The following is a 25,216-nucleotide window of genomic DNA, read 5'->3' as shown; positions in this document are numbered from 1 at the left end:
ATGTCAGAAAATCTCATATCCAGCAAGACTCCCTTGAAAAGGCCAAAAACCTCTGCAAAGAAACAGAAAGGTGGAAACAAAACTAAGGAATCCTCAAAGGGAAGACAAACACAGCTTGGTATGTAAGGTACAGCAGCAATGAAACAAGCAGTAATCTGGTCTCACATGACAGTTACCTTAATTATTTTCAGTCCACGCATTTAAGTAAATATGATATAAATCAGAATATGCTATTTTATGTAAACAATGGATTAAATTACCGATTATGATTTTGTAAGCAGTGTATGGAACATAACAAAGCTACATTGCAATATTTGCACTTCGTCTTGGTAGTTTAGATTTAATATAGTTTATAAATTTAATATAGATTTAATAGTTTGTGGTGTCATAATAACAGTTTCCCAGTGTATTGACTGGGAAATTGGGAGGCTTAATATATATTAACTGGAGAGACTCACAAAAGCTAACAGCCCAGGGAGAGAGCATGAGACAGAGAGAGGTACCGCCAGAAGCAGGAGTTCAGGTGCTCAGGGTCACACTGTAAAAGTACAATAAATGAGCTTAAAAATACACCACAGTCTCACAATTTAATTTTGCAGTGCATTTTATTGCATTTTTCTGAGATGTGGTGAGATACTATCATCTCACTTGTTTGTTTATAAAGTGTATAGCAAATGAAGCGTAAGGTTAACAAGCCTTTCCTATATACAAGTATTTTTTCCAGTGATTCATGCACCTTCTCAGAAAAGGTGGGAATGTGCTCTTGTTTGGGGCCTTTTTGTTTTATGGGTTTTTTTTTCTGACATGACAGCCACCTTCCTGAAGTTGCTTTTACCTTTCAATCACCTTTTCCCTCTCAACTGATTAATAGCTGTTGTGCTGCAGAGAATATTCTGCACATCAGTGCTAATCTCTGCCTGTCCTACCTTGCTGTGGGGTTCATAGACCCTCTCTTGGGAGCTGAAGAAAGCCCGACTCTTGCAGCACCCCACCACGCAGAGCAAGCCTGCCCACTGCACCACGGTCAGAGGGGACTCACGCCTGCGCCTGCCTGCACGCCTGCCAGTTCTGCCGTTTATCTCCTCTTCACATGGCACACTTCGCACGGCGGTTGCCCCAGGCAGGTGCTATATGGTAGCAGTCAGTGCAGTTTTGAGCCATGGAAACACATCACCACATGATGACAGGTTTCTTATGGCTTCTCTCTTATGCAGACCACCTGCTCAGAATAAAAATTAGGTTTTTTTTAGTTTCTGTACTCCATAGTTTTCAAAATATGCTGACATCTTCCTTAAGATGCAGACCTATTTTAAAAGGCTTCACTCATTTCTTGTGTTAACTTTGATTATTTTTTGTTTCGTCTTCACAGTTTAGCTTTAAATATTTAGGGAGATTCTAAATATTGCCCTAAAAAGAAAAGGACTGTATATTTATAGTTACTTTGTTAGGAAGGAAAATTACTGATAACAACATGTCATTATATTTCAGGTAAAAAAGATGAAGTTGATCTTTCTATGGCTGGTATAGGTAAGTGCTATGATGACTTGGCTTTAAAGTAATAGTTTTGGAATATTTCAAGCATTTTGGAGCTTCAATGTTACTAATGCCAGGGAATGAAAAGCAAAGATTTTTTTATGAATGAGAAAAATTAGAAACTATGAAGAAATGCAGCTATTACAGTAGTGGTTACAGGACCACTCTCTGAGCAGTAGGCAGTGTGGCAAGGAATGCTGAAACAGGTACAGGTTTGTAGATGGTTTTTGTCTTGGGTTGAGAGGAGCTGGGATCAGGGGAAATAAAAAGCACCACAACAGAATTATAGGGTGCAAAATGTTTGCATTTAGTAATAGTTAAGCAATTGAAAGAAAAACTTGAATTTTTTAATCTTTTCTTAATCTTTGTCAAATCATTATTAAACCTGGTGAGAAGATTATTTTAGCATATCACTTGCATTTTTTAATCATAGATATTAATAGACATTGATTCACATCTTTTGCTTTGTAGGTGAAAAAAATTTGCCATTTAAAAGTCACAAGATATCAAGCATTTCTTTTGGCTTATGTGAAAGAAAAGTGCAGTTTTAATTGTGGCCATAGTTAAGATCTAAAACATGGAGTTACTTGAATTGAAATATATTCTTTTTTCTTAAACACAAAATAATTTTTTAATGTTTTTTCACATTTCTGGTTGGATTTTTCTTCTAGCCTGATTTGTGCAATTGTTCCTCAGATATAACTTAAAATGAGGTCAATGTAAAATTTACCTACGGTTTACAAGAACAGCCCAAAGGGAAATATTCTTAATTAGCTTTTAGCGGTACAGCTTTTATTGCCAAAAGCTAAAACAACATGGCAAACTGGGAATCTACAAACTAGGTAATTTTTAAAGAAATCATAAATCACTTGCCTTCCTACATAATCCTGTAAGCACACGGGTGGAAGTGAAAATTGCACTCTGATTAACATCACCAAAATGGCTAAGCTGCAATTAATGAAAGTGGACAATAAGTGATCCCCCAGATGATGAAAGTGTTACTTTAAAAAACATATTTTCGGTGTTCCTGGAGATACTTAGTTTTGTCAGTAAGAGAGAGTTTTACCTCCACCTAGTGGCAATTATGGTTAGAGCCATAATATCTGAACTATTGCTAGAAACCTGTTGCTACTGTCTGTGCAGGATTTAAACTGTATGCATGGTATCTCCTTAACACAAGACCTGCAAATGTTCTTTGCTTCTCTCAGAGCTTCTTGCTCTTTGTGAATTCTCACAGCACTAAGAGCTGTAGACTGTTACAAATGGTGTGAGTACAATTTACTATTAGAAAAACAATGTGAAGCCTCTGATTAGGCACTATGTACTTTTTACTGGAAAGCAGTGTTCAATAAAAATGTTCATAAGAGTAAGAATTCCCGTATCAGCTCCTTATGTTATACTATAGAATCTATATTACTATAGAATCTGTTATAATACAGCATTCTGTAATACAGAATTTTAGTCCTTTAGACTAAAAGATGTACATATTTTAATTCTGATCATTACTTTGTTTTTAGCCTGGACTTATAGCAATAAAGCATTGAAGAAAACACACTGAGACTATGTGTCCTACTCCCTCTGGTAGTGATGTCTGTTGTATTTTTGCTTAACTTTAATGCGTGCTTGTATTGTTTCATTTCACGCTGAAACCTACATCTCTCTGAAATATTTTTAGCATTAGCACTTGTGGACAAGGCTGTATACACGATTCAGCATTTTAAAAAATAACATACAAGATTCTTGAATAAACAACAGTTACTCCTGGTTATGATTTTTGATGTAGCAAAAAAAATTTCTAACTGTTTGGATATACTTCAATTTATTTGAGCCATGGGAAGAACAGTCTTCTGGGGAAAAAATCACATAAGAATCAGCAAATTATATTTATAAATCTGTAGATTCTAGATCTCTTAATTGCCCTAGCCACATAACCAACTCTGAGGACTGCAATATGTACAAATTTCTTCTTCCTTTGCTCTCTTGTCCATCCTGTCCTGTGAGCCAGCTGTGTACGGCAGAGCATAGAAAGTGCATTGTTCTGGTGTGCAACTCTAGATTTCTATCCTCTTTCTATCCCATGAAATTTAATTTGCAAGAGGAGATCTAATTTTTTTTGCTCCAACATATCAAAATGTAACATATATCTGTAGTGTTGCAGTTTGTACTAGGGTTTGAGTCTGCTTCCTAATGAGGCTTCATGCCCTTGGCTAAGGTGACTTGGGAGTCCTGCAGGTCAACTTTGGATTAAATGTTTCAAATCACCCTGGAATAAACACTTTTTCTGAGCCTGGTCTCACAGCCAAATTGATAAGCAAAAGAAGAATCTAGGCCTTGGCCTCATTAGCTACAGAGAGTAGATGTCAAAAAGGCAAGCACAGGGACTCCGGAAGATAAACCGAGTCCTGGCTTGGTCTAGTGTTACCAACAGTGAGCTTGGACCAGATGGCTGTCAGAGGTCTTTCTCAACCAAAATCCCTATGATTTTGTATTCTTTGGAAGCATCCACACAGAAATCCTAGAAATCTCTGAGATACCAAAAAGAAAAATTAATGCAATATTGACTACAACTTGTGAAGAAAGTGATCTAATGGACTGTGGATGCTGCAAATGAATTGTGTATGCTACAAAATAACTAGTGAACATTAAGTAAATCATACTTGGTACAGTGCAGAGTGTACCAGAAACACCATAAATGTCATTAATTTTAGTGGATGACTATAGCAGAGTGAGTGCAGAGGAGGAGCAGCACTGAAAGATTTTAAAGGATAAGTGTCAGATTCATCAAACATTATGTATTATGTGCTAGGCTTATGCAGAGATTTAGCTTCCCAAATGATAGAGATTAAGGAGGATTTATCATTTTGTCAGTCCTTGTTGGCTTAGGTTAGAGATGGCTTCTCAAAACATGCTGAGTAAGCTGGTCAACATCATCATTTTAGACATATCAACTTCAATGTAAGGCACCACAAGGAGAAAAATACTACAGGTGCTGGGAATCAAGATAAAATTTTAAATAACTCAAACTAAGAAAAGAGAATGAAGCAGATGATAGAAAGTATCAGCTATTAGCAGAAAAGCCAGCCCATTTCAGTACATAAAAATCCCATGTCCCTAAATCTTCTACACTTCCAGTTTATCAAAAAGATAAACGTTCAAAGTGAACATCTATTAGCCTTCTCAGACAAAAGTATAGTGGCCTTCCTAAAGAATGCTCTTAGAATGGCAGCTGAGACATAGAGCATGAGTCTGCTAGCATGGTGGTGTTGCAATGGAAGAAAAGAGTCTCTTAGGCAGCAGGATTCAACTAGCTGGGCCTATAGTGACCTTAATCACATATAGCTGTTACGTAAGCCAGAAGGCAGAATGTGTAATTTGGAAAGGACCAGTGTTACATACATACAGCTGACACACACTTAACAAGAAGCACTGTATATTATCTTCATAGTGAGTGTTTGCAAAGCGCAGCTGTCGGGTCACCTAACTGCACCCAGCCTCACTAAAACCAATGAAGATCACTGTGCCAGAGCTAGGATAAGAAATAGCTTGTTCTCAATTAATACGAATGAACCTAACAGAGGTCATGTGTATAGAAGACAACAGCTATAAATTCTCTCACAAAGCTGAAAATAAATATCTGGCTTGAATCTTAATGACCTTGCTTTAGTCTCACTTGATTAGTGAGAAATATACCCAAATGCACTCTGAACTCGATGAGAGGAAGATCCAAAATCAGAAAAGCATCCTTATCTGGAAGGGTATTGAAGCCTCATCTAGATTAAACATTGGCTTAACATGGCACTGCTGTACAGGAAAGAACTAGAATATGCAGTTTTGTCCTTAATATATTAAAAACAGTCCATTAATGACTGTCCACTAAAGCTTTTAATCACCTGTTGATCAAGTGGAAAAAGCCCCTCATAATAGGAATAATATATTCATTAAGTAGGAAAGGTGGAGTCTCTTCCATGAGTAACAAAATGTAATATAGTTTGTATTCCATGCCTTCCAAAATACCAAAAACTAAGCTGAGAGATTCAAATGCATTCTGCTAGGAAACAGTAAAGATCCAGAGTTATTGAAGTATATGTTTCTGTTTAAACAACACTCTGAATTTGTTTATCAAGCAATTTTGCTTTCTTTCTAGGCCACCCAGAAATCTTTCCTTTAGTTTTCACTACAAAGACCCAAGAAATTTTTAATTGCCGAGTTAATGAAGATGTCACAGAAGAGAATTGTTTCAGACTTATTAAAAAAGAGGACATCGTTCAGGACCTGAAAACAAGAGCTACAATTTCTGATTTCCACTCTGTCAAAAAAGTTGTCCTAGTATGTAGCTTATTTCATTCTCACTTTACGACTTCGTGCTCTCAGAGTGTATATTATTTTAATGATAAGGTCTGTCCTTGTTTGACCCTGTGTAAATACACTGATGCTGTAGTATCCAAAGGCTTTAAGGCCATGGATCACTGTCAGCTCAAAGTTCCTCATGACTCACCATGCATTTTTTATTTTTTACTAACTTTAGATTGAAAATATGCTAAAAGTAATGTAAATATTACTAGTTTTGATTCTGTGAACTGCCAGAGCTTCATATATTTTGGCTTCCCCTAATTCATGTCCTATGTATTGATAATCATTAAAACAGTTCCTTTTCTGTTTAATTCTCTGCATGAAAAGATTAGTTTTGTCCCAGACTTACTTTTATTACAAAATATAATCCATCTGTTCTTTTCAATTAGCACATGAAATTCTCTGTTAAGAAAACAAGATTGATCAAAAATGTTGAATTTACACTAGTGGCAGCTTTGCCAGTCACAGGCTCATGTCTGTTTTGTTCGTTATTTACCTTCAGTTTTCCACTAATTGTTTTAATTAAAATAGGAATATCCAGGGGAAGAACTCTTGGTAGTTTTTGATGCAAAGTTCCAGTACGGACAGAACTTTTACCTTGTTGCTTCTGAGGAAGCCAAGGAAAACCTTCTGAAGGTAAGAAAATTCAAGTATACTATAGCATTGTTCTATATATGACTATTTCAGAATCTTGTCTCAAACATATACTTCAAGAATGGTATTGTATTTGTAAGCACCTGGTGTGCTTGGCATGCCAGAACCTTTCTCTAAAGATTATAATATACTTATTTTTCACAATATGTATGTATGTATTCTTCAAATCATAAAATGTTCTTGAGTTCTAAGTAAGTCTAGATATATAGAAGATTTCCCTTTGTCTATTGCATCATAGGAGAAGGTTTATGCATAGATGATTAATTTTTCAACATGAGGTTGTCACCCAGCATCAGGAGAAATAACAATTAATAGAAAAGCAAATGGCAATTCCAGGCAGGAGGGCCTAATGTAGAAAATTACTATAAATTCTTTTTATAGAACAGTGATTTGCTTTCAAGATAACAGTCTCTCTCTTTAGTAGTTAAATATTAAATACGTAATGTTTATTGGAAAATTATAATACACAAATTAATGAATGGGACCTAACCCAATCATACCTAGGGGCACAGTATAGCCAGACTTACTGCACTGAAACAAAAGTAAAGAACATGTGAATAAAGACTGAAAACTGGGTTTCTAGTTCAAACTTACATTTCAGTAACAAATTTTTGAAAAGGTACCATTTCTCACTGTTTGATGTCACAGCCTCCAGAAACTGCAGAAGAAAAAGAAGAAAAAGAAGAAGAAAATAGAGAAGAAACTCTGGAAGTCCATCCTTATGTGCCTCCTGTCCACAAACCTTGGGTTTCTCTTGGCAGTGAAAAGGAAGTTGAAGAAGAATCTGTTAAAGACACTGTTACAAAGGTCAGAATCAACAGGTGTTAGTCAATGAAATATATATTAAAAATAAATTATTTTAAGTTCCTTTAAAAAAAAAGGCAGGAAATTGGAAGTTGCAATCCTAGTTTTGCTTGGGGCCTTTCAAGACAACAAAAAAAGAGAGAAATAGAGAAATAATTCAACTTTCAACAAAAACTGAAAGTGCTGCAGAAACTTTTTTTTTTTCCTGTTCTCTTTAAATCCTGCAAATAAGGCATGTGAGACTGCATTGGACATATCGATTCCTTAAGCTGTAAATTCAAAAGTCCCGATCATCTCTGGTCACTAGCATCTCTGCCACTTTTTGCTCAATTTACTATTTGGCCAGATTACAAATTGAGTCATTGTAATTATTTCTAAGGACCTAGTTCTGTTTCCATGGAGCCATGTAAATTCTGTTTCATTACGTGGATGATATTTAAGCAGCATGCAATGGTTTTAAGGGCTCTCTAGCTCGGAATAAATGTTACCGACTCGGGTATTACAAGCAGACTTTACGGAAGGACATATTGATTTGATTAACTACACCTACAGATTATACTGAGAAAATTATACATCCAAAAAGTAGATCCACTCACAGGTGTCACCTAACTTCTGGTGTGTTTGGCATCTCCAAGCATTTAACTGTCCATCAGTGATTTTTTCTCAGTACCTAAATCCGTGTTCAGGGAAGACTGATATGTTTTGATAGTGTCAGCAACGGGACATCTTGCTTTAAAAAGATGTCTGATTGTTCTAAAGCTAATTCACAGGTACTAAATTTAACCCACATTCACAGTCCAAGTATTCTGCATTCTACCTTGCTGGCAAGGTCCACTCAGAAGTATTCTCAGCCTACATTCCGTTCCAGTTCTGTGGAAGGTGCTGGGAAAAAGTACCTGGCTATGAGTCCAAGACAAAGCAATACCTCTCTATTGCCTGAAATCAAGTGCCTACCTCTCTTTGTGGGTAGAAGTCAAGCCACATCCCTTCTTCCTTCCCAGTTCTCACTCTAAGATGACTCCTCACTCAACTTTTTGTGGATCCTCTTCAGGGTACTTTTCTCTGCGTGGGCACTGCAAGGGAAGCTGAAATACTTCACCCACAGTTGAGAATTGCACTCAGAGGGAAGGGCTGAAAAGTCAGGTCTTGAAAGTCCAATGCAGTATTGCATAAGACCTTCTGCAAATCAATCCTTTAATTAAAGGTGCAGTAGTTCTCTTACCTGACTAGCAGTAATCCAAAACATTACCTAAAGGAAACTTCTTGTTTTGGAAATTAAAAACTGTCTTCTATTACATATGTAGGTTATTTATATGAGCACTTCAGAATTTCAAAATGCAGAAATATAAACAAACTCAGCACAGAAATCGTCAACAGAAGTAATTCTACAATTACATGAATGCTGCCATTTTACAGCAGAACTTTCCAAAAACTTTCTCATCTGCTAACTACAGAAATATCTCTTTTCCAGATTAAGTATATGATTTCTCGAGTACGCAGGAAGTTTGGTGCACCAGTTACATTTACTGACAAGAATGCTTCACATATAAAAGACAGTTACGTCGAATGCACGTCCTATCAAGACAAAACTTTCAGTATTAAAATGCTTGAAAAAGATGTGGGTATACAAATGGTTCCAAAAGTAAGAGAAGCTAGTACTCAGACAAAATGGTAAGTGTGAGAAAATATTTATCAGCTTCTTTATTAAGCTATGCACTATTTGTGATCTCAACTGAAGCTATGTAAATTAACTCAGAACAGAATTGGATGCTCTGTTTGGATTTTTTTTCTTCTTTCACTCTTTTCCAAATTGTTTCTAGAAAAACTGAATATACTTAGGTTTTAATTTTACATATTACGTGGGTTTCTGTCTTTGAAATTGTTTCTATACTTACGTTCAAATTTATTCCAATTGGTTAGGACCTATCCAAGAAATGCAGCCACACAGTATTTTCCTAGGCAGCTGTCAAATGAAGAGAAAGAAGAGAGTCTGTCATCTGAGAAGCTAAAAGAATTTCTTACATCAGTACATTTAAGGTAAAATTACTGCAGCAATACACATTAAAGGCTACCTGAAATAATACAGAATACAAGTCTGAGTGGACCATTGGTCTGGTCAAATACTGATTTTTATTTTTGTTTCTATATGCTTTTTTGTTTTGTTTTTTTCTCTTGCTTATTATTTTAATATTAAAATATTAACTTAATATTTTTTTCTATGAAAATTAACATGAAGTCTATGCCATATAAATATGAATGTTGGTTTAAATAGATATTAGACCTGTTAAAGTTAGTAGTGATACATCTTCTCAAATAAGCTGCAAAGCTGATCTATCAAACACTGTTCACCTAAGCAGAGGCCTATGCAGAAGAAGATAGGTGCTGTCCTACAGCCCTCAGTCATAGGACAAGTCCCACTTACTGACACTTTTTGCACAAGAATTCGACAATTGCACTGTACTTGATCCATACAGAACTAGTGTTAAATTCGTGGTACAATTAGTTATTTATATTTAAATGGAAGAGGCTTTCCTTACAGTGATGTATCACTGAGGAATTAATGCTTTCTTTTTTTTACTACTACTACTACTACAGTCATAATGTTGCATAAAACAAAAGCTGTCTCTTTACAAAAATATTTGTGATTCTACTACTGAGTAGTCACATCTGGATTACTTGAAAATGTTAACTGTTCTTTTCACAAAACAGAATGGAAATTGCATTGCAGCAAAATGAAATTATGAATGCCTTTTTTGATGACTGGAAGGCCCTAGCAGAAGATGAAAGCAGTTGTGGTGGCAAGCCAGATGTTTATCTTAAAGCATACCGATCATTTACGGATCTGCTCTATCTCAAGGACAGAACTATTAGCTGCGTTTGCTGGCATCCAACCATTTTTGGTAATGTAGTTAAAATACTGATTTGAGACTTGAATGACATGTGTTATATGACAGCTATAAAGTATGCATCTTTCATAAAATTATCAGTTTTTAAATTAAAAAAAAAAATCAAAACTGATTTAGAATGTCTGAATTGGTGATTTGAGACGAAGTGAAAAATGAAACAGAGAATTCTTTGTAGACTTCAGACAGGCCATGCAAAGTCCCTCACACTGATGTATAAGTGGAGATTATAGGAAAGGGAAATTTCTCCCTTATGAGGCTCATTTAAGCGAGGCTGCAACTGTGCCAGGTCCTTCTGGTGGCTCTGCATACCACTGCTGTTCTCCCCATGGCTGGTTCTTGTAGCATGCCTAATACTTGTGAGGAATGTTACAGCCACAATGGGACGTGCCTCTGCTGAGTGCCAGGGAGCATCACGAGGCATACTAAATGTCTCCTTCGGCTCCCTGACATGGATTACTGCTCTATGCAGCGAGGCTTAAAGGCACAATTAAGTTCTGTATAAATGTCCCAGCTGCACAGCGTACTAATTGCCAACACTGTAGCCTCTGTAGGAAATTAATTCAGCTACAAAATATCTGGTTCCATGATGGGTGGCCAGGACCATATGTTTGTCACATCATTTCAGGTGCAGTATTACACCATTAAGGAGTACTAGCAAAAAAGTTGAATTTTACCCTGATCATTAGGTTCTACAACTCATTGTTAAATAGCTTAATGTTAAGTAACAAAAATAATTTCCTTGAAGTCGATCTGTAGAAAGAAAAATGTAAATACATGGAGAGTTTGGTTTGGGTTTTTTTTTTTTCACTGTATTTAGAAGGTGTAAGTCACTTAGAATAATTAACAGCACGGCAAAACTTGTTGCCTCTTCTGAGAAAATTTGTTTTCTCTCTCAATCAGGGATTATAGCAGTGTCAGCAAGAAAGCGGCTTTCTTATGAAGAGCAAGTTAACCTTTCTGATGAATCATTGCTACAGCAGTCAGTATTACTTTTTTGGAATTTTTTTGACCCAGTCCACCCTCAGGTATTTAATCGGGACTTTTAAATATGCCAAGTGTTTGAGTAACAAGAGAACAATCAGTGTGGCTGTATTTCTCAACTTTTTGTTTTTCTTCTTTCTAGTTAATGTTGGAGTGTCCTCAAGACATTTACTGCTTTCAGTTCAGTCCAAATGATCCAAATATCATTGCTGGTGGCTGCATCAACGGACAGGTGTTAATTCTCTGTTTAAGAATAAAATTGGATATTTCTTTATTTTCTTACAGTATAAAAATAAGGGTGAAGAGATGTACTCAACATCCATAATCACACATAGTATCACAAGACAGGTCTCAGAGAGTCTCAGAAATTCCCTGATCCTGTACTGAAGTTATGCCTGGTTATGCCATAGCTGAGTCATTACTATTTGATGCTACTTTGTAATACTGATAAATAGGTCAAGCTGTAAACACTCTTTTTTGTTGTTCTTCAGACAAGTGTAGCCTTTCAACTGATCGCATCAGACTGAAGAAGCAATAGTTTAAAGACTCCTAAGTGCAGAGAGTGAATTTCTTACTTTCCCCCAAATCCGCATGAATTGTCTTTGAAAAAATGCATATTAATATAAAGGATGAAATAATTAATAATGTACTTATTTCTCATTGTAGGTGGTACTGTGGGATATTTCTCAACAGGAAGAAAAGCTGCAAAACACAAAAAGTGTTGCTGATGGAATCAAGATGACAGCTGTTAATATGGTGAATGTTCCTGTTCTTAAATATATTGCAGTGCAACTATGTGTCTGGGGTGAAGAGAGGCTAAGTTAGAACAGACGTTAGTGGGGGAAAATATGTGAAGGTATTGTCACTCAAAATAGAGGAGTTGGTGATATTTACAATGAGACACCAGAAAGGATAAGAAACCTGATGAATTTATGAAATAAACCCACTACCACAATACCATTTCTACCTGATTAGTCCAGCTTAATAGCTTTACTGTATTTTGTGCAGACTTATGCTTTAATAAGACTGCTCTTTAATTGGCACCAACATATACTCAGCTCTTGCCTTATGAAGCATGTCAAGTATGTATATAGCGTTTGTTGCCAAATACAATGCTGCAAATTATTCTGGAAATGCATGGACAGAAAAAAGGTAGCTTGGAAGTTAAGATGATTTCAGTGGAAGGAGGCTATAAAGGGCATAAGCAGAAGAGAGACCTAGGAGCAGAGGAGGAACTAATACTGCAAGTGGGTGTGTGTGCGCCTGTGGAGGCATGTTGGAATTCTTTTTAGAGCTTCATATCCAAAGGTCTGTTTCAAGGCTTTCCATTTTTTTCCAAAAGGAAAGTATTAGACCCCTAGAAAGTTTCATAAACTGATCTGAAATGTGTGAAGAAGCATTAACAGTATGTAAAGTAACCTTTTTTCTTTGACAGGTCTACTATTGTATTTTGGAAATACACTAAAGATATCTCTTTTTAAAACATTTCTAGCCATCACTTACGCAAGTCCAGCAGTGTAGCACAGAGCCACCTCTAGTGAGATACTGTGCAGTCTCTTCCATAGAGTATAGCCATAAAAAACCAATAACAGATATGCACTGGCTGCCGGATTATTTTGAGGTGAGTTTAAATACTAATTTTTCTTCTTTTTATTGTTTTCCTAATCTACTACCTCAGAAATCCTAGTGTAAACTCAAGGTAAAATATTAAAGATTCAATTATTTGTAATAGTCCTCATTTTTTCTCAATGCAGTTTTTAAGTGTTAAATAATCTGGTGCCACTCGGCCTGCTCATTCTGCTTTACAACTCTGCTGTGTTCTCAACCTTATATGAATCTGCTCATACTGGAAAAAAAAATCTGTAGCTTTACTGAAAATTATAATTCAAAATTATAATAAACCTTCCATACCTAAAATATGTTGAATTTCTAATATGAGCAATCCAGCCTACTGAAAGGCTGTAGCTTTACTGAAAATTATAGCTTTACTGAAAATTATAATTCAAAATTATAATAAACCTTCCATACCTAAAATATGTTGAATTTCTAATATGAGCAATCCAGCCTACCACCAAGAATTCAGAGAAATAATTTCAACTGCCTAAACATCTAGGTGCCCAAGAATAGTGTTATTTTAGTTACCTTAATTTTTCTAGGTGCTACTTGTGTACTCAAAACTTAGATTTTCTGTGATCATTTTAAAGCTCCATAGTACGTAGGACCTATGTAGTTAAAGGGTCCAATGCTATTACAGGAGTATTGGATGCTCATTTACTATCAAAGTACTACAAATACTGTTGCCTGAATTAATTTGAAATGCAAGTGTAATCAAATGCAAAATAATAGTGCAAAAGCAGGTCAAGAAGGAAAAAACTGACATCTTTAAAAGGCTTATGCAAATTAATATATCAGTAACTTTTGAAAACAAATTTTTAAGACTTCACAAGTACTGCAGTCCTTAGCAACATTACCAGAAAAGCAAGGAAAAGGCTGCACATGTATCATAAAAAGAAAGCTGATACAACTGTTCGTTATTAAATTATGCTACAGTAGTACCCATGGATACTAATTGGTACCAGATGTAAAACATGAGGAAGAGGATTGGATAGCAGAATGCTGTTGTGGTTTTTGTTGTTTGGGTGGGGTGGTTATTTTGCCAAGGTTTAGGCTCAGAAAGCTGTTTTCATGTTAATCTGAGCTAATAGATATGGGAAATCTGTGCTTGATAAATAACACCAACAAAGGAATCACTTTGTCAATATTGAGCAACATGTACTGGGACACACTTTTTGTTATATAAGCATGGAATGTGTGTCAGCTTTTGCACAGCACTGCAGTTTTTATGGCACAGTTCCTAAAACCAGCAGCTTATTATTACATATCAATGAAAAAGTATTCAAAGTTATATCCAGAACCTAATCCAGTTTTGCACAGTTGTGAGACTACCATTTTGACTCCAGGTAAGCACCTCACGAATGAAAATAAGAATAGGATTTGTCCTTAAAAAAAAAAAGCATAGCTGGAACTTGTCTGCATGGTTGATAAGTACAGTTTTAGCCAAAAATATAAATATTTTGCACGTACTGGAGAATATATTTGATCAGTGCATAGCTTGTAATCACTTGTTTCCCCCCAACCTTTTTCTTTTATTTTTCTGAATAAATTAAAACAAATTTGGTATAAAACAATGACTACTTGGCAAATGATAAGTACTATAAAACCCACAGAATGCCACGTACACAAACTAAACTATTAATAATTAACATTTGAAGGTACCACTACGATTCCGCAGTGGGGTCTATCTGAGCAATAATTTAAGAGAGGTGACCCATGGTTTAAACTTGCAAAGATATATCACTCCCACTACACTTAACCGTTTGAGATAAATTTCTCAATGATTTACTATTTGGTTAAGCTGGATAAAGAAGTTACAAACATGGCAACCTAAGGAGGGCCTGACTCGCAGTGGTACCAGCAAGTATGTATCCTGCTGACTTAATTTAGAATTTTAGGTGTCTAGTAGGCAAAGCTGGTATCAGTTCACTTGAAGTACATTTGTAAAATGTCTTGACTTTATAGCTACAGGTTAGTAAGTCCTGATTCTCAAACCTTACCCAAGCAGAAACAGTGACTTAATTTCTAGAAGCCCATTTTATATGTTGAAGTACTTACTTAGTAAAGTATAATTGTTGTCTCTCATCATCTTCTCCCTCTGTAATTATTATTATTGTTATTTTTAGGACAACAGAATGGGTGACACTTCTGAAAACAGAGCTGGAATTTGCTTGCAGCTTGTAACCTGCTCCCCTGATTGGTATATACCATACATATTCTACAAGATGTCTTCCAGTTTCCTTTGGAAAGCTTTATGGAACATTTAATTAGCAGACTCTTGGATTCCTATCAGCCTATCCTGAATAGCTGAAATTATGTATGCAGAAGACAAGCACATCAAGTTCTTGGCCAGTTAAGCCCTTTACAGTAATGGCATTAAGGGTTCACTAACTGAAAAACCTCATGTGTATATGTTTATATTCTGTGTGTACTTTAAGCAGCACATTGGTCACACATGCATTGGCCTGAAGAACTATGCCACCACACTTACATTGATTATGTGACTCTTGCACAAAAAGCTATTAATTATTTTGAGGCAAAAGAAATACTGTAAACTATATTTAAACTTGAAGGCCTAGCTGGCAAAATTATTCTGTATGAATTTCCTCTTTTGTGGACTAAATAGGCGTGAGGGTTTATAAGTTAATATTATCCTGTGTGAAAGACTGGCAAGGGGGCAGAATGCAAAAAGTGGAAATAAATGTATAGCTTTCATGATGGCAAAAGGCTTAAGGCTTCAAGGCTGCATGGCTGGGCTCAATCATGTATTTGCTAGTTATGTCAAAAGGAGGGTCAGAGGCAGCAAAATTTGGTAATGATACAAACTTATTTTTCCTAATCAAAACCAGGAAGACTTCAAAGAATTAAGTTAGAAGAATGATTGCAAATACAATTGTTGATAAGTTTGCAGTGTAATGCAAGTAACACACATGGAAGAAATAATTCAAAGTACTCACACACCAGGGCTCCAAATTAAAAGTATTCACCTAAAATAAGAGCAGGGGAGTCACTGTAATGTCATCCATGAAAAGCACAGGTCCCTGAGCAACTCCTGTTAGAAAAGGGAAAGAGATGTCAGCAATGAGGAAAATTATCATTATCTATACCAGATCTGTGAATGAACATCCAGAGTAGAGCAACAGGAACAATCAGAGGGCTGAAAACTCCAATGAGATGACAGATTCAAGTGAGTGGGACCATTTGTCAGCAAATAAATTGGTACACACAAGAACTGAGAATGAGGTTTGATTTGGATTACTACGTTACCTGCACAGAGTTCTGTCCAGTCCTCTGAACCTCCAGGAATTTTACCCAGGCAGTGCCAGTAACTTCACCCAGTAAACTTTCCATAAGCAAACTGTATGAATGTTATCTGGCTGCTTTGGTATAGCGAACAATTGATGAAATGATGAGTAAAGGAATATATGCCATCCTTTACAAAAGAAGCAATTAAGTATCTAGCATTCGTCTGCTTTTCAGAGTCTCTATTGCTATGTAAATTTTGAAGATAACCGGCTAAAAAACCCCCAGTGTTAGAATGTGTGGAAAACTGGATCTGGCTTTCAAACAAAACCAGGGAATAATACTGTACCATCATTTTGCAGTTCAATATTATTTTGGGATATTCCAGCCACCAAACATCCTGAACAGCCTTCACCTGAGAACATAAAAGAGGAGGAAACTTCTTCTAAGCCCCCTGATGTTCCAGATACTTTTAAGCATCTAGATCTCTGCTGGAAACCTCTCATAAAGGTACTGTACACAAATATAGAACAGAAAGATAAAGCCAAACTGTAGATATGGCTAGCACTCCATAGGAATGTATTGTTTTCCTTCCCAACTGTCTAATTTTTCCAGCAAATTGTGACTTCTTTGTGAATTCCTTTACGATTATGAAAGACTTCAACATTCCTCTGAAACTTCAGTAAAACACATTTTGAAAAGCCAACTCACAAGATATAGCACGACTGTCTCTTAAAAACTGCAGTAGGTACAAAAGTAGTTGTATTAACAGTGTACATTCCTGTCACCCTTTTCACCCGCTGTGCTGTCTATCTCACTGGGTCCCAAACTGTGAAACACAGTCATGATCAACAGAACCATAATTACTGGCACCCCGTCAGTCAGTCTGATGAAAATTGTCATAGCAGTTTGTGAAAAAAGTGAGGTTGAAAATGATCTGTTAGGTTAAAAAACATAACTAAAATTTTGGACCTGCTGATCTGTACTGCTCAGAATAGCTGCAGCTGGTACAGCTGAACAAGTATGACCACTGGAGCTGGGGTTTTTTGCTAGAAACATGGCAAAATCCTTGCAGGGAAATGATGACACAAGAGAAACCACAGGTTTCGTTTTCTCCGTGCTTGCATGTGAAGCAGCAAATACTGTTCGTGGCGTATTGCAAAGACACTGCAAAGACCTGTTCTATTACAGCAGAAAGTCATTTAGTCTTGTAGCTCAAAGGTCTGACAAAATGAGTTAGCAAATGCATTTTTTCTGAACAGATAAACCTGTGTGAAAATGATACCAACACAGAGTATGGTCCCATCAGAATTTGTTTAAGGGAACTGCATTATCATTACAAAACCTCAGGTAATATTTTTATTACACCTTATTGGGGACAATGTTTTTAATAAACTTATATTTCAGTATATACCTAATGAAAATATATACAAAATGTTGTATAGCTAAATGCATCTGGGGAAAAAAGGTTTCTTCAATATACTGGTATTCAAAGAGCGACATACATGTGTTGACTCCCAAGATATGTACATGTATTGAATACAAAAAGAGCAGTTGTGTAACCACAGTATCTCTGCCAGGTTTCACTTAATAGCCCATGCAAGTCCCCCACCCAGTCTCTTTCTCCCCGAAACAGTATTTCAGCTCTTACGGAGTACTATTTTTGAAAAATAATCCTTGAGTAACAGTATATATTGTAGGTATTTCTGTAGTGCTTTGGGTAGAGATGCCTTAGCATTTCACATTCCATAGTAGAGCAGTTCTTATTATGCTGCTTTGTGGTTAGGATGCATTCCCTCTGTAACGCTGGCAAGCTGACCCACAGATAGCTGGTCCCCAAGAGAGTGACCACAAACCATGCCAGAAAACGCCTTTCTGGCAGTCAAGCCGCTGCAGGGTAGCTGCTCCGGCGCACGCTGTCACACCACGTGCTGCAGCAGGCAGGTTGGGCCATTCCCTGAGCAGAAGTGTTAGCTCCTGGTTGCAGCGGCTAAAGGGGGATGCGTAAGGGCAGCTCCCACAGAGGCGCTGATGCTGTGTAAAACTGCTAATGAACAGAATGGTGCTACCCCATGTAGTCATCTGGGTACGGGAAGCACTGACTTCAGAGCAGCTGCAGCAACGGGGAGATTTCGCCAGGAAATGGTTAACCTGCAGAACTGCTGCTTTAGTTGGCAGTCTTTTCTTCATCTCTCCTCTTGAAATTCCCCTTATCCATGAACTACCTTTATAAAACAAGGGATTAGCTTGGTGTGATAAATTTCAGTGTATAATAAATAAATGTATCCGTGCTGTTTCCCAGAGAAGGTGCAGTCTCTGAACACACTAGAAGCACTTGTCAAAGACAGCCCATATACAGAGATGAGTACTCCTTCAAGCAAAAATCGGAAGGTGCTAGAGAATATCTTCACTGACTTTTTTGTTGTAACTGAAGTAAGTGAAAATAATAGATTACTAATGAAAATGTTAATCTAAGCTATCCGAAAGACTGAACAATTAATAGAGTTTTCACAAATGTATGGACTTGATTGTTTTCTTCAGGTGTTAATTAAAAAGATCTTTCTGGACATGCCACATTTTATTGCCATTTTAATGCATTTAGCTACATACTTAAAATAATAAAATCCCAATATTTGGTAGACTATGAACCCTTACTCGAAGGGCAGAATTAGAAGACATTTCCAAAATATGTTTAACTTATCTACCTGCCATGAGGAACCATACAGTATTTCCTTATTCCAGACCCTGTAAGATTAGCAATACTTTTCTAGCCTTTCCCCAAATGTCAGGTGCAAGTATTTATACTACAATTTCCCCCACAACTTCTTTCTACTTCAGGAAGTCCCAGCTATTCATAGCCCTCTACCTACCCTATGTGAGTTACGTTAGATTTTAGATAAATTCCAAAATCTTTCCCAGTTTTGAGTTCATGTGGAAATGAAAAGTTGGCTTCTAGCTACCTTTTTGCTTCCGGTCACCTTTTCCCCAAATACTGGAGCAAAGCATGAACTGTAAAAATAGAGCACAAAATTCTGCAGGAAGAACTGCCTATATACATCATGGTAAGCAAAGCTGTTTTGCCAATACATAACTGAAAAATGGCGATTCAAAATTTTAGTGTTTTTTCAGTCATTAGCTGCAAACTTTCATTTTAATTTACTCAGAACATATTTAATATTAAATGCATTTACTTGATTTTTCTGTCATCACAGAATGGAGAAATTGTTTATTATGACTGGCAAATGGAAATTGGTAGTGACTCGGCAAAACCAGTTAGTAAGTACAAGTTTCTCAATATCTGTTTGAGCCTTAATACATTACATTGCTAACTTTAAAATATTGGACCTATAATTTTTTAAGGTTCTTGTTTATCTGCTATAATTGTCTGTCTCACTGACAACACTGGGATTCAGCAGTACAGCCTGAAACGCGTGTGCAGCTTAGCTATCATGACAGAACAGCAAAAGCCCTCTCCAAATCACAGAAGTTGTCCTTCACAGTAACTAGATTTGCAGCGATTCCAATTCCTAGATCTTGTGAGCCAAAGAAATGAGGCTTGTATCTCCAAAGCCTCTGGATCCTGCACTCCTGTTTATCCCTGCATAACTCTCATTGTGAAGACGATCACTAAAGCACTAGTTACAAGTGACTGTCTTTTTCATTCCACTAGGTCAGAAGCACACTCGGAAATACACCATCCGCACTGAAACTATCAACACTCTCCAGAGATCTCCATTTTTTAAAGACATCGTTCTAACTGTTGGAGGCCGAAATTTTGCCATTTGGAAAGAAGGGGTTACAGTAAGTTATTTTAACACAGCTGTAACATAATTGATAGATATACAAGACAGAACTATAATAGCCTCAGAATCTGTATTTTCAGAAATGTTTGTAAGTCACAAAGCTTCATAGTTTAGAAATAAATTTGGTATAAGGAGAGCTTTTCCTTTTTCCTCACATGCGAAAACTATTTTAGAAATAGCTTTGTAAACTTGCCTTTTACAAAAAAAAAATAAAATTGAGTGACCGTCTTCAATTCCAACCTTATTAAAGCTGTAGCTTCTCAACAAAGTCTTTCTGCCGCTAGGGAATAAAGACAATGTGTGCTAAACAGGTCTGAAGAACTCATATTTAGGGTGCAGTCTTTTCATTATCTGAAGACAGTTCCTTTTGTATAGGAATCCAGGTTAGCTGCACCTGGCAAAATCTCAAGACCACAGATTTTAACAGCAGATAGACAGATTACCTTAATAGACTGGAATTGAGATATCAGGGATTTTTAATTCCCCACAATTCTCTTTATCTGCAGAATGTGATACCAATTTTGCCATTGATATAATTTTTGTAATAAGAACATTAACAATTTAAATGATCCTAAATGATAGGAGATTTGAAGCAATGAATGGATAGTACTGTTTGATTGTTGGGTCTATCTTTTATTTTCAAACAAATTAAGAATGGACCGATCCTTCAGGCAAGCTGCTCTGTAGGAAGAAACACTGCAGGACACTGGTCCTTAACAAGACCAGGAGTTTTCTTCATTGGCAGAGATGATGGAAATATAGAAATTTGGGACTTACTGAAGAAAACTTATGAGCCATCTCATTTCCAGAACATCTCCGAATCAATGATCACGTTCATCAGACCCTGGACTGCCTCATGTATGTTGACGGTGATTGCACTTTACTGTGCCACCCTGTTTGCAAAATGGCCCGTGACTCCAAAGGCACGCTAATCTTCTTACAGTCGATCTTATATAATAGATAAGTACATACTTCCACTAATTTAGCACTGCACTGTATATACAAAAAATGCATACATTTGTTCTAAATGTACTACCATGGCATAAAGCAACCAAAACCATTTAATTTAAAAAAAAAGTTTGAAAAAGTATAAGCTTTAAAGGGAATTTAATTCGTTAAGAAAATGAGAGCAATAAGGCTGCCTTTCTGCTGCAGTGAACAATAAACCAAAAAAGACCACAACAAAAATGTTGTGTAGCTTGTGTTTGGGTGGAGGTATGTGTTACTTTTGGAATTTAGATTGTTTATATGTTTTTTGTCAAATATCTTTCAGCAGAGCAGCATTTTTTAGCTGTTTCTGATGATCTTGGAGTACTGCATGTTTTGGAAATCTGTCAGACACTAAGTCACCCTTCGAGGAACGAGGTTGGTAAGAATTTTTATTAATCTCTGTGACACTTTATCCTTAAAACTCCAACAAGAAACAGGCCTGCCTGGAAAAACTTGCCTTCCAATGGATGGCAATTAATTTGCAATCAGTATGGCCATATTCTCCAAAGATCACCTGTAGCAAAGCTGGCTTTGCACAGAGCTCAGATAGGAGGCACCTAAAGGAAACCTGGGTGACAGCTGGCAGAATTCCACTGCTCCAACCAGGCTACATGAAAACGCAGTAAAGAGTTCAGCATTTTTTGCCACATGCATAAAATGCCACCTGGTTTCGTGCCTTAAAGCAATGCTATATAGTGCATAGTCATGTAAATATATTGAGTTTCTCGTTCTTTACACCTTCTTGTCTGCATTTGCATTGAATTTTTTTCTTGTAAATATGGTACTTTAATTTACGCATCTTAGTATATGGTTCTAGCTTAGTTAAAGCACATTTTGCAAACTGTTACTAACGTTACCACTCATTCATTCTCTTTTGAACTAAGGACTATCTGTACCAAAGTGCCATGAGAACAATGGAAAGAGTTTTAATTTCTCTTTATTTCCACATCATTTTCAGTTGTTCTTTCCCCCCATCTCCCAGCCAAAGATCAAGCTAGTGTTTTTATCTCATCCAATCTAGCAGTCTTTCCTGCTACCTAGTCTGTTATTTTCACATCACAAAATCTTCTTCCCATCCTATCCCAGTTTTAAGTGTATGTATGCACTTAAATAGTTTATAAACATCCCATAAAGGTTTGCTGTGTGCAGAGCAATATAACACCAGGTCAGCATTTTAGTAAAAATAACTTCTCCAAAGCAAGGTAGGAGCTAACTAAATGCTATAGCATGAAGAAACACATTACTGCTGCCCGAATTACATGTGTTTTGGAGCTATGCTATTTAGGGTGCAGAATTATTAACCCAGGGACAATCACTAGTATTTAGATTACGTTCATTCTAGCTGAAGTATTCACTGAAAAATACTAGGTTGTTGAAGAGAGTGACAAAAACTAAAACACAGAATTCCAGATAAATGCATAGTGTAATACTAAAGTATGGTATTTTATGGTTTCTTTGTGCCTGAAGTTGGGTCAGTGAGGATTTGGACTGATACAGTAAAATCACTAACCTAAAACTGGTTTAATTATTTCGGTGCAGGTTCCTGAAGGATGATCTACTCAGAGTCAGTCTAATAAAAATTATTTAACCCCATATATTTGTATCTAAAATCGTTTCGTTTTAATCAACATCTTTATATTGTTTTGCTGCAAATTTGGATATATAGAGGTAACTATATTCCAAATATAGATAAACTGATAATAACGTTCAGATCATCAGAAATAATTCTGTGTCTTTGGGACTGTAATGACCCGTGTTTGTCATTGTGTTAATAGCATACCGAAGTACTTGATTATTTTGAAAGAGAAGTCAAATATCTGAAGTACTGTGAACACGAGTTTCAAGAGTATCAAGAGTTTCAAGCCAAAACGGAAATAAAATGCAGCTGGAGGCACAGAGGGAGAAAACAGTATGTTATACTTGGAATTAAGAAAACTTACTTTGTTTCTTTCGGTCTTTAAAATGCACCTGTTTTGCTAGGCAGGATTTCCCATAGTATTTTCAAAAATCAGGATGGACATAATCAGAAGAGCTAAGATCCTTATTTCATATTTACAATTCTTAGGAGTGGAATAGATGGTCCTAGTTCATGTGAGTTCAGCTCTTGGTCAAGTGAAACTCCTGCAAGAGCATTAGAGCCTATAGACATTTAACAAATATGAATTTACTATTTGCTCTTCTTTTTACATCAGTTGCTCTTTCAGAAAGCTACATTTTGGCAACTTCCCTATAAATATTGTTCCTTCAAGCCAGGAGAGACTCCAGCCTTGCATTCTTTGTTCACATAAGGATTTTGCCTATCCATTCTTTGGTAAATGGTTTAATAATACCAACTAATCAACCAAGGAAATGACAATTCAGTTAATGTAGCCCTAGGTGATGCTTGTTTTTATTAATTTGTGATAGCACTGATACTATCCACTGGGAAGCAACAGGGTCACGTACAGGTTTCAAAGCTTAACAGTGTATTATTTCCTGGTATGTTTTTTCCCTCCAGCGTATGATTGCTCTACAGAAAACAAGAGATGGAGCTGCAAGAAAATGCAGACTATACTGTGTTTCTGGACCTGGAGAAGCAGATACTGATGGATCTAGGCCTAGTAAAGAGACAAGAAATACTTTCCTCATCAGATGCTTAGAGCCCGTTATGACCTTTAGAACCAGCAAGCTTTTTATTTCAGGACCTTTTCATTTCAGCAGAATGCGTTTAGCTTCAGCAATAAAACATCTTGCAGTTAGAGGTTATTGTTTCATTAACTTTATCCATTTGTTTACTCACAATGTCATTAGAGAACAACTGTTTCAGGCACACAGTATCTTTCATTAATACAGTTATAATGAATATTCTGTTTAATAGTTTTCAAAGTTCTGTGTCTGTCAGGACTCTGTAAGCTGTAAAAATCTTAAACACAACTCAGCCAGTCAAACCAATGTGCCAGTATTCACCCCTCCAAGCTGCATCCACCTGCTCTCACCAGAGGGAAGCCATTCTACTCCAGTAGTTACATTCACAGAGGCCTTCCAAATTCTGCAACTCAGCTCCAGCAAGCATCTTCTCCCTCATCCCCAGAGTATTGCCTCCTCCTGAAAACTTAGGGACAAGCAGTAGGGGTTTTTTTGAGGTGTCCAGGACATTTCCTACTCTGGAGATGTGGTGACAGAAAGCATTCCAGAGGGAAGAACGCTCACCTGAGACTTGTGCAGCCCCATGTCCCCGAGCTGACGCTGAAGGGAGAAGGGGAGGCACGCAGGCACACAGGCACCTCAGGTGACCACAATAATCACAGTAACACAGGAGATGGAAGGAACAATTCCTAATGCAAAGATTCCACTCTCACCTAAGGGATTTAAAGATCAAAACCAGACCCTGAATTGCTCTTATAAATCAATGAGCATTGCAGCTCATGAAGCACAGGAACAAAGGAATTTTTTACCCTAAAGATGATTTCACCATTAGCTAGCTTTACTCTACCCACTACAACTTCCACAAGCAATTGTTTCCCCAAATAGCATGTGCAGTCACCTGGATTAGAGCAGGGAAGAGAGGTGGCCATCCCTGCTACAGGAAGATCTATCCCAAGAATATTGCCACAGTGCTCAAAAGGCATCATATGTGCAACTGCTGATGCTGTCAGCATCAATGCTTCCCCAACAACAGCACCTGGTTCTGTTCCCTTAAATGCAGCCACAACAAATACTCACCGTGCTATAAGGTCTCCTTTTCATTACTTACTACACTTAAATGATAGGGCAGACCCTTGCACCTCTGCTAAATCCATATATCAGTACACTAAGGGAAGACCATATAAATTACAAAACAAATTTCAGGAGCTGCTGAACAAAAAGCATAGATCTGACCACATTATTCATAAACCCTTCAAACTTTGCAGGCTGAACCACTTCTACTCACCATCATCAGATTAGAAAATGATTGTTCCTTACGCCTGGCAAATGCTTACAAACAGAAAACCAAAGCCATTAAAATTTATTGTTCCCTCAAAGAAATCAGTGTTTTAGAACAAACAGCTTTCACCAAGCACACTGTAGCTTTGAAGTATGTGCATTATTGTCAAAAGACAATTACTGAGATTGAATGGTGTTATACAGAAGTTTTAATATTTACCAGTGTAACAGCTCATGAATATGAATATTAATATTCAACCTCCCTCCACAGAGCCGACTCTTTCGTAGGCAGTGTTCTGCTGGCTGCCTTTCAACAGCCAGGTCGGACACCAAGTAACTGAGCAGAGCCTGTCAAGCAGAAATTAAACCTATCAGAGGAGGAGAGATTAAACTCTATATGGGTGAGTTCACTCATTCCCTGACTCACCAAACTGT

At 36.9% G+C, this 25,216-nt stretch overlaps 1 protein-coding gene across 1 annotated transcript; it reads left to right on the top strand.

The window, feature by feature from the left end:
* On the top strand, window positions 1–23,448 carry DNAI3 (dynein axonemal intermediate chain 3; the record flags this gene model as incomplete). The annotated part of the gene is made up of 22 exons (XM_082002621.1): window positions 1–118; window positions 1,489–1,527; window positions 5,678–5,859; window positions 6,415–6,519; window positions 7,186–7,344; window positions 8,813–9,012; window positions 9,262–9,378; window positions 10,051–10,241; window positions 11,148–11,272; window positions 11,371–11,460; window positions 11,895–11,984; window positions 12,721–12,849; window positions 14,969–15,042; window positions 16,448–16,595; window positions 17,348–17,435; window positions 18,388–18,518; window positions 19,298–19,361; window positions 19,756–19,886; window positions 20,542–20,746; window positions 21,162–21,253; window positions 22,654–22,787; window positions 23,376–23,448. The coding sequence occupies 22 exons, from the start codon at window positions 1–3 to the stop codon at window positions 23,380–23,382; spliced, it is 2,619 nt and encodes an 872-aa protein (XP_081858747.1). The 3' UTR covers window positions 23,383–23,448.
* Window positions 23,449–25,216: the final 1,768 nt, after the last annotated feature.

Source organism: Phaethon aethereus, assembly GCF_964289735.1.
Source record: "Phaethon aethereus genome assembly, chromosome: 8".
NCBI classification, from domain to species: Eukaryota; Metazoa; Chordata; class Aves; order Phaethontiformes; family Phaethontidae; genus Phaethon; species Phaethon aethereus.
Note: the sequence above shows the minus strand (reverse complement) of the source record. Positions and strands in the feature narration are given on the sequence as shown.